Source organism: Podarcis pityusensis, assembly GCF_964106645.2.
Source record: "Podarcis pityusensis genome assembly, chromosome: 12".
NCBI lineage: Eukaryota > Metazoa > Chordata > Lepidosauria > Squamata > Lacertidae > Podarcis > Podarcis pityusensis.
Genome location: NC_138037.1, coordinates 54,106,834 through 54,124,782, shown reverse-complemented (window position 1 = coordinate 54,124,782; position 17,949 = coordinate 54,106,834). Strand labels below are relative to the sequence as shown.

At 43.4% G+C, this 17,949-nt stretch overlaps 1 protein-coding gene across 2 annotated transcripts in view; it reads left to right on the top strand.

Annotated features, from left to right (window-relative positions):
* The window catches only part of LOC308460037 (engulfment and cell motility protein 1-like), an 84,528-nt gene that overhangs the window by 53,823 nt on the left and 12,756 nt on the right, over positions 1-17,949 (top strand). For both annotated transcript variants that reach the window (XM_080976080.1, XM_080976079.1), the window contains one exon: positions 6,080-6,233. In XM_080976080.1, the coding sequence (XP_080832206.1) occupies positions 6,156-6,233 (78 nt within the window). In that variant the 5' untranslated portion in view covers positions 6,080-6,155. The remainder of the gene's footprint in view (positions 1-6,079; positions 6,234-17,949) is intronic.

Here is a 17,949-nt window from a genome sequence, read left to right as displayed (position 1 = left end):
GTTACTATGGCAATAGCTTGGAAGCTTATATCAGGTACCGACTGCTATTTTCTCTTGTGTTATGTATTATGATGTAGTTAAAACAGATAAGGGTGAAATAAGATGTTGCAACAGTCATGGAGAACTCCTGATGTTGCTGGGTGGTGTCCCCTTGCCTCTGACCGTGGGCCATGCTGCCTGCGGCTGGTGGGAGGGCTATAGCTTGCCCACCCTGTTGCAGCAGATGGTTTCACTCTCAGTTGGTTTAAGGTTGGGCTCATTGTGCTCAAATCTGAGGTGATAACAGCTGAACATTTGCCAGATTAAAGAATGCCGCAAGGAAGCTTCTCTGCATATCTGCAGTGTGAATTCACTGTGCTGGCTTTAATGTATTATCCAGCAGACAGAATTTACAACTCCTTTAGAGTTGGCTGCTCATCCATGCTATTTAAACGCAAAAATAACTCTCTTGGGGGAATTAATTTAGTATGTATTATCTTTCTAAAATTGTTAATCAGACTTGCTCTCAGAAGGCCCTTTCTGTTAAATTTGCTGCTTCAGGTTTTGTAAGCCTAGGCCATTAGACTTGAATACAAGCGGTGTGTGTGTGTGTGTGTGTTACAACACACACACACGTGTTGTAACAATTGTGCTTAGTAACATGTGGCTATGCAACACCGCCCCACCACTCACTTGTGTAGGAAGTAATGTTTTTTTCTATTACCGGAAGTTGAATTTGTTTTTTTCTTATGCTTTATAAGTGAATCTTCACATGGGGTGTATTAAGAGTCTATTGCAACTGATCGTTAGAGATCACTGATGTTCTTAAATAGTTTAACTACAAGAAATGGTGAAACATCCATTTAGTGTTTCATGAAACATGAAACGAGAATTTCAAGCCTCTGGTTTTCTTGTTCCAAAAGTAACTTGTGTCTGTAGTAGCAAAAGAGCAGTGAGGCTGCTATTACTATCTGCACTTACTTGGAATTAAGTGAACAAAGTGAGACTTATTGCTGAGTAAACATACATAGGATTAAGATGTAATTGTTTCTAAAGCCTAATGAATCTCATGAATAAAACTGGTTTTGTGACCCACATGCTGGATTGAAAGTCAGGAAGTGTCCCAAGTTTTGAAACATTCCCCCAGATGTTTATGCACAAATAGGTTTATTAGATTCACATACATGCATCTTTTTAAAAAAGCTGGGTTAGAAGATAATTCTTTTTATTAACACTTACTACTTTTAAGCAGAGGGACGTGGGTGGCACTGTGGTCTAAACCACAGAGCCTAGGGCTTGCCAATCAGAAGGTTGGTAGTTCGAATCCCCGCAATGGGGTGAACTCCCGTTGTTCGGTCCCAGCTCCTGCCAACCTAGCAGTTCGAAAGCACATCAAAGTGCAAGTAGATAAATAGGTACCGCTCCAGCGGGAAGGTAAACAGCGTTTCCGTGTGCTGCTCTGGTTTGCCAGAAGCAGCTTAGTCATGCTGGTCACATGACCCGGAAGCTGTCTGCGGACAAACGCCGGCTCCTTTGGCCAGTAAAGCAAGATGAGCGCCGCAACCCTGGAGTTGTCCGCGACTGGACCTAACGGTCAGGGGTACCTTTACCTTTACCTTTACCTTTACCTTTACCTTTTACTTTTAAGCAATTTTCCTGCTTTGCATCCCTTTTCTTGAGCAGCAAGAATTTCAATTTTTTCCAGTCTCTGTGCCCTCAGAGAAGGGTGTTTTAATATCCCTGGTGGATTTTGCAGTTGTTACTCGCCCTTTGAGATGGAGTGAGCTATAAATGTAAATAAAGACTCAAAGTGAAAGGGGGATATGGAGGAAGTGGCAGACCATTTCACAAGACTAGGCCCACTTGTAAAAAAGTCAGTGTGCTAAAAGTCAGTGTGACTGCTAGTCATGATTGCTGCGTACTCCTTCCAGGATGAGAGGCCGCATCCCTCAAGAGTATTGCCAGGGGGTGGCTATCGTAATGCCCTGTTTGTGAGCTTCCCATAGATATCTGTTTGCCCACTGTAAGAGCTGAACGCTTCCCTGATCCACCAGGGCTGCTCTTACCTTCTTTAAAGGCAGTTGCCTTTAAGTGTTTCAGACCCAGAACCCACTTTTGTCCAGTGTTAGAAACAGATGTATAAACTAGGCACCAAATGGCTCCTTAAACCAAGGTTATAGTCTCCAAAGCGGAATGCCTAGTTGCCATTTGGGGCAAGACTTCTCTAAAGTCTTATTTTTCAAACCTTGGACTGACTGTGATTGAGTCTCAATTAAACATCTGGTTAGTTCACATGACAACCTCGATTTGAGTTAAGAGATTTGAGAACTTAAAGAAGAAAAGTCACTTGATCCAGGGACAATTCACATACAGGTATATATTGGCCTATTCTGACCTCTTTTTCTTAATGGTGACTGCTCCTGCTCGGGCTGCACAGAAAAAGCAATTTGATTCCAGAAATTCATTCTGATTGTGCAGATAAAATATAACTGATAGGATTCTCCAGGATGGGGTATTAGCGTGTGAAAACAGTCCTGATCCAGCGATCCCCAGATGATGATGTCTGGAGCCATCCTGGCGCCCAGGCATCTTCACTTGGTCACAAGTGGTCAAAAGCCAGGTGCAAAATGCGCCTGGTGCCTGGCTAATTTCGAACAGTGCTTTTGCCCAAGCATGTGTTTTGGTATCCACTTCTTAGTGTTTCCCCCCCTCACCATATGTCTTGCATGGTGATAGTACTGTTAGGTCTGGCTGTAATCAAGTAATTGGTCACATGTTAACTCAGCTGCGGGTGCCTATTCAGACAAATCTGACAGCTTGTCTACTACAGGTGGTCTTGGGATTTATAGTTAAAGATGTTTTTGATGGAACCCTGATCCCAGTCCTTGCATACTAACATATGGGCAGCTAACAGAGGAAATATCTCAAAATAGCCTTGGGTCATGTGTATCCTTGGCAACACATCCACTCAGAGGCAAACTACACACTCCCTGCATGCACACTGTAAACTTTTATTTACAGACAGAAGAATATTATAACAAAAACAAAATTCGGGGAAGTATACAGGTAAACTGCCCCTCCAGCTCAAAACCTGACACTCTAAAAAATTATATGTTAACAACGCTTGCCTATAACAGCTCAGGTATTGAATTAAATCTCCCAGAGCCTTGTAGGCAGATTGAGAACTAATGCATTTCCTATTAATGACTTGCACCAGGGATGTTCCCAACCCTTTCAGCTTATGACTTAATTACTGCAGCGCAGCAGGATATCCCGGCCCTCACAAAAAGCTGCAGTGTGCTTGATATTACCGTACTTTTCTGAAGGAATACACAATGTACTGACTATCATTAAGTCCCAGAGCTTGTACTTTAATGGTGTAATTTATTTTGGTTTTCAAAACTGCTACTGGCATCTACATTTCTAATTTTTGCCAAACTTTGGGATGATGTGTAATGCATTCTTCTGCAGTTGCCTAAGCCTCATCCAAAATCACAAATGTTGCATATCTTGGTTAGCTGTCAGAATGACACATGCTTAATATGTCAGACTTTTTACCTTCTCCAATCTTTTAAAATTTAAACTAAGCAGAACTGTGGCTATTGGTTTTGAAAATGAGGTCCATGTTTACCGAAAGGGGGGGAAAGACACCTAAATTCTTAGCTCTGTAAAGACCCCCATGCTGATGTAATTGTCTTTATGCCTAACTGGGGAGGAGTGTATGTTGCTCAGACACATGCCTCCTTTTTTTTACTCTGATTCCCGCAGAGGAAGCCAGCAGGGTGTGAACACAATTCTATTCTCGTCTGTATTCATAAGAGAAATGCGGAGGAGAGTGAGAGACGGGGATGTGGATGATAACTCTTTATATCATCCCTACCCCTCCACACTCCGGATGGTATGGATTCTTTATGGTGGAAAGGAAGGAAGAAAAGATGACTGTTGTGTGAATATTAGAACTCAGACTAGTTGATTTAAGGTCTGAGAAAAGACTCAGTTCTAGTTTATATGCCATCCTAAATGCAGAGGAGGAGGCAATGCCAGAGGGCCCCCCCCACCAGTGGCAGCATCAAAAAATGGAGGGGGATGGGAGCAGACAGAAGCTTTTTGTCCCACATTTTAGACTTGAAAGTGAAATAATGGTGTATTTCACATCATTGTCCCCATCCTAAACATATTTTCTCTGAAGTAAGTTCTGTTGATTTTGACAGCATTAACTTGCAAGTAAGCATGCTTAGGACTGCAGCCTTATTTTCATTTCCAGTTTATGATTTGGTAACAACTTGCATGTGAAGAGTGCTTTTCCTTTGAGCAATGGCAGTGGGGACAAGGAGGAGGAAAGGAGTGGGCCGGGGGAAGTGAGTTACTTGTTAGGGAGAGTAGCTTCCTTAGTCTTGTTGTGGTCCCACTGATCCAAGGCGCCAGAGAGGCTGGTCATCTCAGCACCATGGAGAGCTCCCAACGAGTCACTTTGTCCAACAAGAGTAGGATGTGAACTAAGATCCCAACCTCCAGTCCACCTCTCCCTCGCCCCCACAAAAAATGTGGAGAATTGGTGTCTCTTAAAGAGCCATCCTATGGCCTTGTGCTTCATCGCATCTGACCTGATGCACTTTACACTGTTGGACTGGAGAGGCAGTGTGAAAGGTGTTTGGATCCTCAGGTTCAGGAGAAGGTGCCTTTGAGTGTCTTGGCTCCGATTCTGCAGACCCTGGTGCTGTGAGCTCTGGTTCAGTGGGCTCCCACTTTCTTGCATCAGGCTTGGAGATAGGACTTATAGTCTGGTTCCTTAGATGGTAACACTACCACCTCTGATTCACTGCCCTGGTGGTCATTGCTGGACTCTGGAATCATGACAGCCCTCCTTTGGAGTTCATGAGTTCATAGTGCTTTGGCATGTGTGACCAAGCACATATATTGTGTTATATGAACATGGTGATTACAAAGCCCTTGATGGAGTCAGGCAGGTAGTGGTCGACCTATCAGGTCTGGTAAGTAGGGCTGGCTTGTATGACCAAGACTAAGGCTTTGGAAAAATGATTCTATGTATGATTTTATTGGTGCCCCTCCCTTTGTGCCCCACAATCTTCAAAGTCTGGAGCCTCTGGTAGTTGTACTTTGTTCATTATTTCCCAAGCTATATTTCAGTTAGTCCTTGGCCTTTATGCCATTACAGTGAGAAAGTCCTAGCATCTCATAAACTGATATCTGAACTGAAGTTCATGATTCATACTTTTAAATTACAAGTCCTACAGCAGGGACATCTAAATATCTTATTTTTCACACTCACTATTCTTTTCTTTCAAGCTTCCATCTTTATGACTAGACTTTATGACTTGTTTTTAATGGAATATTGCCCCAGTTCTAAGTGGAGCTTGTATGTTGTCCAGTTATGACTAGGGTACTGGCCCTTAAAAATCCTGCCCACAGTATCAGTTGGTTTGCATGGCAGTGTAACTATATGAAGCTATTTTAGATCATGAAGGCATAGGTCGTTAAAGGATGAGTCCCATATATTCCAAATCAGAAGTGCTTTATATATATAATGAGTTGAACGCGTTTCTCTCTCCAAGTGATGTTGCTGCATTGTCTAGTGCTGTTCTATTTTGCCTTCCTCCTGACATCCTGGTTGCTATAGTGCAATGATCTATTTGTGAACATACAAAGGATCATTGCCATAATTAAAGGGGAAATGTTTTCTGGTCATAACTTCATGGGTAATGCTTCTTGAAAGGTGATGGACTAGAATATCTAACAGGTTATTTCGGTTCTCCAAAACTCTGGAATGCAATGCTCAATCTTTTTTTCAGCCTTTCTCTAGCAATATAGTTCAGATAATTTCTGTGTTCTTTAAAAAAACCAATCTAGTGCATGGCTGCTGCTCACAGTACATTGTAGTGCTTCAGCCATCTTTTGAGCAGATTGTCTAGTTGCATGCTGTGCAATATAGTACTGAATAATTTCAAACTTTTAGTGTGTGAATATGTGTAATCTTTCGGAAACATACACACCTTTTGTGTACCTGCCAAATGATGCAAATAGATGTATTTGTGTTTGAATCTGTTTTAAACAGTACTCTCTCTTCTTTCTCTTCCTCCAGCTGCGAATGAAACAGAGACTCTCTGCAGCATTTAGTGCTCAGTTTCACCAGCTTTGAAGAACAGTGACAACTAAAAATGCCGCCTCCCGCAGATATCGTGAAAGTGGCTATAGAATGGCCTGGCGCCTTCCCCAAGTTGACGGAAATTGATCAAGTAAGTGGCTGATTCTGTGTATTTCTACATATCCGCGAAATTTTACATAGGCAGTTTTTAATACTCATTTTGCCTTCCAGACAACCATGTATATAAGATTATGGGACTACTACCTACTTTTTGCCTAAACTGAACATTTGCTGCATTTGGGGTGTCTTCTTCAGCAATTGGTTGAACTAAGTTGTAATTTTCTATAGATTGATGATTTATACAATTCCATGAATTCTTCATTAAGGAAGGGTGGATTAGAATTTGTATGGATAGTATAAAAAAATTCCTTCCAGTAGCACCTTAGAGACCAACTAAGTTTGTTATTGGTATGAGCTTTCGTGTGCATGCACACTTCTTCAGATACCAATAACGAACTTAGTTGGTCTCTAAGGTGCTATTGGAAGGATTTTTTTTTATTCCGTTTCGACTACGGCAGACCAACACGGCTACCTACTTGTAACTAGAACTATGGATAATATGTTGGAGTTAAAAGTATTGCTTTCCTTGTTGGCTGTGTGACTTAAGACATGTAGTTGGCACTTAGCATAACGAATTTCAGAATGCCTTTTAACTGTTAAAGTGAAGTACTCCGAGGGGCTGGACTTGGCTTGCCCTTCCAAGCCGGTTCTTGGCTTCTTCTGGACAGAAGGGTCTACAGAAGGCTTTCTAATGCATTTGTGCTTCGGTGTTTTCCTCAGCTCTGACTACCTGGCTAAACTTGGAGTGCAGTCTATGGCTAAGCCTTGATATGACTGCTAGATGCAGAGAAATCTGTCCAATGCAAAACACTGCTTCATTGTAGTTGTGCAACCTCTCTTTTGCTGCAGTTATAGCCCTTGGCAGCTACCTATGTGTGGCGGAGATAGCTTTGTTCTACTTGCTGTTTCATGCAAGTAGAAATCCCCCACTGCAGCTCCTTTCTGGCCTAGGGAAATAACCTTAGAATGAGTGTGGTTACACTGCTAAAATGATCCAGGTCTCTTTGCAAAGCCAGAATCCAAGGCCCTTCACTTCATCCAAGGCACAGCAAGAACAAACAGCCCAATTCCTGAAATCGCTGAAATTTCACACCAACAAAAAGTCGGAGCACTTTATCTCATCTTTTCTCCAATCTCCCCACACCTTGCTGTTCTAGTATAGGTAAGACAGGAAAGCTGTTCATGCAGCCACTCCACAGGAGCCTGGGGTTGTTTGTCCTCCCTCCCTCCACCCCTGGCTTGCCTCTAGCAGATCATTTGAACTGTTTGTTGCGTGCAGTTTTTTTTGTAGTGCAATTCAACTCACTTTAGGAAGCTTTGCAGTGGCATTTGATACTGTCGTTTTTGCTTATGACAAATCATGAACTGTGCACAGGATGCATTCTAGGCTTGAGAATAAAGTAGGCATGTGGAATTGGACTGTAGCCTACAGTTTTCCAGTTTTCTGAACAAAATCAGAAGTAGCCTCTTCAATGTTTGGAACGTATATGGTTGGTTAAAGTTGCTGGTTTGGCCACTGATTCCCAGAACACGTATCCTGGCCCCCCTAGTATATCCTAAGAGGAGCTGAAATGTGCTTTGAAAATTAACCCAGCACGCTGCAGACATCTGCCACACTTTGCCCCATGCGGCAGGGAGGTGATTTGTAGCATCAGTTTCCCCCTTTGCCTGCCAATATATGGATAATGATATTTACACACAGGAGGGAAAAAGGATTCATTGGGATTTCTGATACAGCCTGCAGTATATCATGAATCTTAGAAGTGTTTCCATTGCCCAGAAGGTGTGATTCTCTTAATGAGCAATGACCAGCGAGCAAAGGGCAGGAGAGGATGCCAAAAGTTAATGTCATTACCTTCACATATTAGATAGACACCTACACATTCTTATGGAAGTTGATTAAGAACATGATAAATATATGTACGTTTTGTAAGAAACCACAAAGTGTGCCTTCTGTTTTAATCCAGCCTCCTCTGTCTCCTCCCCCAACCCATGTCCTAGTTATCAAAAGTCTGGAAAACATACATCTGGGTGAAACTATGGAATTATACAAATGGAATTCTTTTGTGGCTTTCGAGCATAAACTCGCCATACAATGTGATGGAGTTGCCTAGACAACACTATTCAGTGCAGCCCAAATAAGGATGTTGGAGTTCTTTTGAGCTCCTTTCGCCACACCAGGTCATTAATGTCAATGGAAATGGATTCAATGATGTCCTTAAGGTTATTGTATGGCAGCAGCCCCCCCACCCCCATTTTTTAGCATTGTGTTGCTTCACTTACAAAATTCCTCTTAATGCTCTTGCTCGTGCTGTTAGTACTCGTACTGGTGCATCTCAGAACTAATTTACATTTATATTAATACAATTAAAAATCTGAATAAAAGGCATGTACTTATTAATCTCCCCTTCAAAAGCTGCTGCTGTTACCAGAAGCCTTCAGGAAGGGCAATGGTAGTTTTCTTACCACCCCTTTGAGACAAACTGTGCATTATAGGGACCCGTGTAGGACTTCCTTAAGCGTTGGCTTCCTGAGCCTAGTCACTAGTTCAAAAGACCTGCACTTGCTTGTATCAATTTGCTTTGAATGTGGAGAGTCCTGGAGAGTCATTCAGCTTGCTGTCCAAGCAATTCTCTTCTTAATGGTTTGGTGTGTACAGAAATTTGCCTTTACAAATCTGGCTACTACTGTAGGCGCTGTAATAATAATAATATTTATTTATTTATTTATTTATTTATACATACCCCGCCCTCCCCACTGTGCTGGTCCCGGGGGGGGGAAAGGTACTAATACCGTAGCCGAAGTTCAGTCCAGAGTCACTAGCAGGGTAGACGATCACTAGATGAGACGCGAGGTCCGAAACAGGGAGCCGGGCGGGGGAACAGGAACGCTGGTAGAGCAGCAGCAGGAAGCCAGGCGGGGAACAGGAACACTGGTGGGTCAGCAGCGGGCAGCCGGGCGAGGAACAGGAACACCGGAGAGTAGAAGCAGGAAGCCGGGCGTGGAACAGGCACACTGGGAGTGCAGATCTAGGTCTGGGTAAACGCAGGTACTCCACAACGACGTTGCTCCCGCAACCTGGGACCGGGCTGCCTGACCTTTATCTTCTTCTAAGGCCGGGGGCGGTCCCGGCCCCCAGGAGCCCCGCCTCTCCTGGCCTTAAAGCGAGCACTCCTCCTGGGAGAAACCAGTTCCCTTCGCCTCTCTGCCCTAAGCCTCTGCAGTTCAGGAGAGGCCGAAGGGTTACTGGGCCCCAGGGGAGGCTCACCTGTAGACACTGAGTCCTCCAGCACTTCTGGGGCCAGAATGGTTTCACCTGGTGCCTGCCCCTGAGGATCTGGCACAGGTGCAGGCTCCTCAGCATCTAGGCCTTGCCCGAGTTCAGCCGGCCCTGGAGGTGGGGACTCCTGTGCCGGCTGGGATTCCTCCGGTTCACTCTCAGACTCGGAATCCCAGGCCATCACACCCTCCCAGAGCTGGGCTCAGGGTGGCTAACACCAGTAAAATTACAGTAAAAAACATAATAGGGGGGAAAAAGAAACCAAATTAAAATACAGGTTAAAATGCAATATAAAATGCAGCCTCATTTTAAAAGTAGCCCATAGATCAAAACCATAAGGGGAGGGAAACATAAGGGTCAGACTGAGTCCAAACCAAAGGCCAGGCGGAACAGCTCTGTCTTGCAGGCCCTGCGGAAAGATGTCAAGTCTGTTTCCCTGAAGTTCTGGGCTGCTTATTATGAGGCAGCTGACTTGGAAAGCCAGGAGCGGAGTTTGTTGCTCTGGGGAGGACTGTTGTGGAATGAAGTGCCTGACTAAGTAATAGTGGTGATTAGGATTGGCTCTTGAAGTTGAAACCTAGGCGTGGGGAATCCTTCAGATGTTGCAGAACTAGTAACTCCCATCAACCTAATCAAGCATGGCCAATGGCCAGTGGTGAATAGAGCTGCCAATCAGCAACGTCTGGAAGGCCAGAGGTTCCACACACCAGCTGTAAATCAAGGATCTGTATCTACACTAGCATTTAGCAGGAGGCTGTTGCGCAGTTTGGTGGCCCCTTTCAAGTGCTGACTGCTCAGGCAAATTTGCAAGTGTGGCAGAGTTCCATATAAAAGGTAAAGGCAAAGGGATCCCTGACCGTTAGGTCCAGTCGCGAACGACTCTGGGGTTGCGGCGCTCATCTCGCTTTATTGGCCGAGGGAGCCGGCGTACAGCTTCCGGGTCATGTGGCCAGCAGGACTAAGCCGCTTCTGGCGAACCAGAGCAGCGCACAGAAACACCGTTTACCTTCCCGCCGGAGTGGTACCTATTTATCTACTTGTACTTTGACATGCTTTCGGACTGCTAGGTGGGCAGGAGCAGGGACCGAGCAACGGGAGCTCACCCTGTCGTGGGGATTCGAACCGCTGACCTTCCGATCGGCAAGCCCTAGGCTCTGTGGTTTAGACCATAGCGCCACCACGTCCATGATAAGCTACACCCAATCCCTAAAAATTCCCAAAAGAAAACTTCCTTGGCTCAAGGCAGTTGCACCCAACATTATATCTGAATTTCTGGCAACTTGTTCTCTGTCCATATGGTCTTACAGGAGAGGATACATTTGTCAAAGAAACACTTTCTAGGTGTTTTGAACCATAGACAAAAGAATGCCTCCACTTTGTTAAAACATGCATGCATACTTCAAACTTCCACACACCCATTATTCTCCATGTGTTTAGGGACATTTTTGGGGTAAAAATTGACAAGATAACTAGAGCTTTGTATGATTTTAATTAATTGCAAATTAACTTATTTACGTTTTGGCAAGTAGAACATCTGTATTGCTTATACTTCAATCGTTACCTCCAGGAATATATTCATCCTACAGAAACAAACAGTGAGCAAAGTTTCAGAAATGTGTGTTTCAATAAATTCTTGAAAGTTTTCCCATGTTGAAGAACGTGCTGAATTACGTCTCTAGTACCTCACACGGCAGCTCAGAAAAAGTAATCTTCAGCTTCATGCTGTGCCTCTTACTAAATAAGGAGTTCATAAGTTTATTGCACATCAGAGGTATCAGAGTTGATAGCAAAAATGGTTGTATCCTGCCTAACCATGGCTATCATAGGAAGATTATGCTCCCTGGATGTTTTAGCAGCGATGCATTTTTGATGCCCCTAAGTATGGTTTGGATTTAACTTACCCCAAGTTTCTGTGATATAAGGTACTTCTAAAGCCGGTCTAAGTTCTAAGACCTGCAATAACAAGTGTTCATAAACTCGCCTCTGAAGCATTTTAACTGGCTCTCAGTGGCGCTGCCAAATTGAAATCAAGATGTGGCTGGGGGGGGGGGGAATACTCAGTTTTACTTGTAAGAAAAACAAACAGTGAGTCTCCGTGTGTATTTCATATCAGTTGAGATTTCATGCGCAATCTGCAAAGGGGGAAAGGGTCACTGGCAGTCTGCCTTTTGAGGGTAGCTTTCAGGAATCACATTCATTTATCAGCCCCTCCTTTCACCGGATTACTCCTCCACTCTCTGATCGGTGACCGCAAACCATCCAAGCTATTACATGCCCTTTATTTCTGAAGCCCGTGCTACTACCCCGTGACAACTTCATTGTAGGCCTTGGTTCAGATGGGGAAATCCGCCCCCCTCCCCCAGTTTAATCTCGCCCTAACCATAACAGTGGTGAATTCAGAAACAAAATAAGTGATTTGATAGCGCATCCTATCAAAGACCCTGATGTTGGGAAAGATGGAGGGCACAAGGAGAAGGGGACGACAGAGGACGAGATGGTTGGACAGTGTTCTTGAAGCTACCAGCATGAGTTTGACTAAACTGCAGGAGGCAGTGGAAGACAGAAGTGCCTGGCGTGCTCTGGTCCATGGCGTCACGAAGAGTCGGACACGACTAAACGACTAAACAACAACAGCGCATCCTAAAATTGCTTTCTATAACTCTTAAAGAGGCCTGCATGGTTAGTAATGAGCTGCCTAGCCAACGGAGCAGCCCATGTGGGTGTTGGAGAAACTTGTTGGCATTGCTGTGTGCCTGGGATTGCTAAAAGCAGCGTCTGTGTTTCAAGAAATTAGCATATCTGGACATGTATATATTTTGTTATTCAATCTTGGGTGACTTTGGAGTGCAAGAAGAGATCTGTATGTTATAGTGCATAATCAAAAGGGGGAAGAGAAGATGAGAGGTGAGTTGAGTGCTCTGCCGTGTGCAGTCAGAAGAAGTGAATAGTCCAGTGGAAAGTCTGGGCACATTAAATGTTGTAAACAAGCCTAGCAGATGCAGGCTGGACCAGTGCCTGGGTGGGAGACCACTGAGAGCTTCATGTAATCTATTCTGAGCTTTCCAAAGGAAGACAGCATATAAGGTAAAGGTACCCCTGCCTATCAGGGCCAGTCGTGACCGACTCTAGGGTTGCGTGCTCATCTCGCTTAAGAGGCCGGGAGCCGGCGCTGTCCGAAGACACTTCCGGGTCACATGGCCAGCGTGACTAAGCTGCAGCTGGCGAGCCAGCACCAGCGCAGCACACGGAAACGCCGTTTACCTTCCCGCTAGAAAGCGGTACCTATTTATCTACTTGCACTTGGGGGTGCTTTCGAACTGCTAGGTAGGCAGGAGCTGGGACCGAACGACGGGAGCTCGCCCCGCCGCGGGGATTCGAACCGCCGACCTTTCGATCGGCAGGTCCTAGGCTCTGTGGTTTAACCCACAGCGCCACCCGCGTCCCAAGACAGCATATACATTTAGTACAAAAAATATTACTTAGTTGAAATGCAATCAGTACGCAGAAGTCAGAAGTACTGGCAAGAAGACAGAGCATTCCCAGACACTTGCTACCAAGGAGAGCAGTGCTCCATCTAGTTAGCAGAATTCCTATATTCGCCTTGTCCTTACCTTTCTCTGCTGAAGCTTTGAAGTGAGTGCATGCATGCAAGTGCCCACATTTAACCCCTTGTAAACAATTGTTCTAATACATAATACCATATAAACTTGGAAAGAAATACAAAATTAAATGCAGCAGCTTAAGAAACATTGGATTGGAGGAACTCACCTCATCTCTATTTTACAGATAATAATCTGTAATATTAGTATAACAGTGACTTCTTCACGGGGTTGTTGTGAGGATTAGTCAGAAGGAGATTGCATAAACCCTTTCGTCTAGCGAGTTTTTCGTCTTGCGACGCATTCGTCTTGCGGGGCACCACTGTACTGTAGTGCTACAGATCTTTTCAAATAGTAAAAGCAGTTTGTTGTCATGTACATATTTTTTTCTTCAAGCGTTAAAACTGGCATCCTATTAATGTTCGCTGAATTCTTCTAAAAGACTTAACTTCCTCGATGTAATGACTTGCCACATAGACACACATTGTTTCCCAGCAACACTTAACATTCTGCTTGCTTTATGGACCGTCATGCAAGTGCAATATCAGCCAGGGGAAATGAAGCTAACCATTCCATTGTCAGAATGAAAGAAGAGAGGGAGCTATGGTTTATGCAGAAATGTTGGAGAAAAGCACTCCAGCATCAGCCTGAGCTGAGAAGTTGGTTGTACATAACTCTCAAATCTAGCTAGTCTAGGATAGTAGTACCAGAAAGGATTGCTGGATTTTGCAAATTGCAGCAGTTGTGTTTCGGGACTCCATGACAATATGGGCTGGTTGTATCTCAGTTTGAGTGCAACCTGGTGGCACCCTGTCCCCCTAGACCTGTGATGGGGACCTCAGCACATGTTTCCTAGGCTTTAATATGCATCCAGTCCACGAATTAAGGCTTCAGATCAAGAAATGTGTTTCATTTATAGAATCATAGAATCATAGAACTGTAGAGTTGGAAGGGACCCTGAGGATCATCTAGTCCAACCCCCTGCAATGCAGGAATATGCAGCTGGCCCATACAGGGATCGAACCTGCAACCTTGGTGTTATCAGCACCATGGTCTAACCAACTGAGCTGTACTGATGCAGAATTGCTTTGTAAAATGCATTTGTTAGCAAAGTTAAAAAAAGAAATCATTGTTGAACTGGCCGAGGGATTAACAAAATGAAAAATAACCACCCTTCCTTCTCCTTGACGCCAGGCAAATATTTACAATTGGGCAAGGGGGAAAAACAACAGCATTTTGAGGAATGGGGATGTTGTGTTTGGAGAGAAGGAAAAATACACACAAAGAGAGGCCTTAATATTATCATTAAAAGGGGCTGGTTGTTTGGCTTCCTTTCCTATTAAATTGTATAGTTCTGAAATGTAGACTCTTATGTTTTTGTTATGTTTTGAAAAAAAGTTCCACATTGGGCGATAACAGAAATCAGTGCTCCGAAAAGACTCTGGATACACAGTTCTTTCCAGAGGGAGAGATAACAGCTTAGCCAGCTTACAAACCCAGTTGTCCCTTTCACAGACAGTGACTCTTTTGTTGGCTTGTTGGTGGGGGGTGGGGTGGATGTTGCATGTGTGGCACGTTGTAGTAATACTTGTGTTACACTTTTGATCTTTCTCGCTTGCCAAGGTCTGCTCTGTAGCCACGAGTTAGGTAACTGATGGCACTCGCTGCACGGAATGGGCGTGGAGGCCTTCCTGGAGTGCTCCAAGAGCATCTTGCTTACAGCTGTTAGTGTTTTAATGCTGGAGACAAATTGTGTGCTGTAAGGAAGAAAAGGGGGGAAAAGAAGAAGCATTTTTATCATATGGGAAGTATGGCTCATGAGGGGGAATGCAGAGGCAGCTTAGGGGTGATCTCATTACTTTCTTGATTTTATGTTCTTGTTAACTTCCTAGGGGCCTTTTATTCCAGGGATCAAGTGTGCTAAGTTGCCTCTGAAATAGAAGAGCAAATTCTGAGTCCCTGAAAAGCCATGCCTTGCTATTTCTAATTCTGTTTGTTCTTGGTACAGTGGTACCTCAGGTTACATACACTTCAGGTTACAGACTCCGCTAACCCAGAAATTGTACCTCAGGTTAAGAACTTTGCTTCAGGGTGAGAACAGAAATTGTGCACCGGCAGCGCAGCAGCTGGTTTAGTGGGTAATTTTAGCAGATTATTTAGTGTTATCTTGTTTAATGGGTGTTTATTGCATTTATTGAATTCACTATAGTGAATCAGAAAAAAGCAGTTCTGTATAATTCAGAGCTAGCTTTGCCAAACTCAGTATTGCAAAAAGGTTGCAGGTTTGATTCCCATATGGGGCAACCAATGGTACCTCAGGTTACATACGCTTCAGGTTACAGACGCTTCATGTTACATACTCTGCTAACCCAGAAATAGTGCTTCAGGTTAAGAACTTTGCTTCAGGATGAGCAATCGTGCTCCGGCGGTGCGGCAGCAGCAGCAGGCCCCATTAGCTAAAGTGGTGCTTCAGGTTAAGAACAGTTTCAGGTTAAGTACGGACCTCCGGAACGAATTAAGTACTTAACGGCCTCGGTCCTGTATACCTGAAGGAGCGTCTCCACCCCCATCGTTCAGCCCGGACACTGAGGTCCAGCGCCGAGGGCCTTCTGGCGGTTCCCTCATTGCGAGAAGTAAGGTTACAGGGAACCAGACAGAGGGCCTTCTCGGTAGTGGCACCCACCCTGTGGAATACCCTCCCTTCAGATGTGAAGGAAATAAGTAGCTATCCTATTTTTAAAAGACATCTGAAGGCAGCCCTGTTCAGGGAAGTTTTTAATATTTAACGCTGTACTGTTTTTAATACTTGATTGGGAGCCGCCCAGAGTGGCTGGGGAAACTCACCCAGATGGGCAGGGTATAAATAATAAATTATTATTATTATTATTATTATTATTATTATTATTATTATTATTATATAACCCGAGGTACCACTGTATAAGCTTTTGTGTGCATGCGCCCGGAAGCTTAATATCAAGAACAAACTTAGTTGGTCTCTAAGGTGCTACTGGACAATTCTTTTTATATATTTCGACTGTGTCAGACCAACACGTCTACCAACCTGAATCTATTTCTGATTCTGTTAGCTAAAATAACCATGACTGGTCTGTCAATACTGAAATACCGGTTTTTTGTTTTGACGGCACCTTTGTCTTTTTGATTATACGATTGCATGCATGGAAGCTCAACGTGGTTGTCAGCGTGTTCATAGACAGGGGCAGGGGTGAAACTAGGCTTTATTTTATCTGGGTCAAAGACTAAGTTTGGCGCCCTCCATGTGCATTTCCATAACACACACCGGCAGGGAGCCTCAATGGTGGCCCTCTGGAGGCTTCACCTGGGTCCAAAACCTGGCTAGCCTCCTGTAGCTACGGCTCTGTACAGGGGAGCAAGAAACCCAGACCATTTCTTTTTTTTTGCAAGTAAATTTTTATTCAGAATTTGTAAAAGAAAAAAGAAAAAAGAACTAACAAATACAAGAATAAACATTTTAACATAAATTATTCATCCTATTTTCATGCTATACAAAAAGAAAGCATACAATCATACAAAAAATAATAATATAAACATTAGGCTCTCCTTAGCCTTTGACTTCCCTTCACCCTTTTGGTAAGTATCAAATAAATCCCGGGTTGCGTAATTAGTTTATTAAAGTTTATAATTATTAGCTGATAAAGTTTTTCTAATACCGCCAGTTCCTCCTATATATCCGTTCCAATATATTTCCAAAATTTACTCCAATTTTTTTGAAATTTCTGGTCGTCTTGGTCTCGTATTCTGCCTGTTAATCTATCTAGCTCGGCATAGTTGATCATTTTGACCTGCCAGTCACTTACGTTAGGTATAGTTTCTGTTTTCCAGTTTTGTGCCAGCATAATTCTTGCGGCTGTGGTGGCATAGAGAAATATTTTTTTATCTTCATTTTTTATTTCCTTACCCATAATTCCCAGCAAAAAGGCCTCAGATCTTTTGGGAAAAGTATATTTAAAGACTTTTTTAAGTTCATTATAAATTGCTTCCCAAAAAACCTTCACCTTGTTGCATTGCCACCACATATGGTAGAGGTCTCCCTCCACTTCACCACATTTCCAGCATGTCTTATTTTCTGATCTATAGATTTTAGCCAATTTTGCCGGCGTAAGGTACCATCTATAGAGCATTTTCCAAACATTTTCTCTCAAACTCGTACAGGCCGTAAATTTAATATCTCTATTCCACAATTTCAACCACTTTTCAAACTCGATGTTATAGCCGAAGTCAGTTGCCCATTTAATCATTGCCTCTTTGACTTCCTCGTCTTTTGTATGCCATTCCAGTAATATGTCATATAATTTAGACAATGTTTTGTTTTTGCCTTCTATTATTTCTATATTGAATTTTGATTTCTTGTCCTCAAAGCCCATTTTTCTTTTATCTTGCTTTAACATATCATTCACCTGATGATATTGTAGCCAACCGGTGAATTGATCCTTTATTTCCTCATACGGTTTAAGTTTAAGCCCTTGTTCTGATTTTCTTACCAAATCTTCGTAAGTGGCTGTCTTCCCTTCCATGTTGGTTTTTTTATTGTTAAAACCTCTACTGGTGAGATCCACCATGGTGTTTTTCTTTCGAGAAGGTTCTTATTTCTTTCCCAGACCTGATATATTGGTCCCCTGAAAATATGATTTAAGAAAGCCCTGTGGACTTTCACCTTCTCGTACCAGAGATATGCGTGCCACCCATCCCAATTATTGAAACCTTCTAAATCCAATAGGTCTCTGTTCTCCAATTTTATCCAATCTTTTAGCCAAAGTAGGCACGCTGCTTCATAATATAAGCTCAAATCTGGGAGAGCAAAACCTCCTCTTTCCTTTTTATCAGTTAGT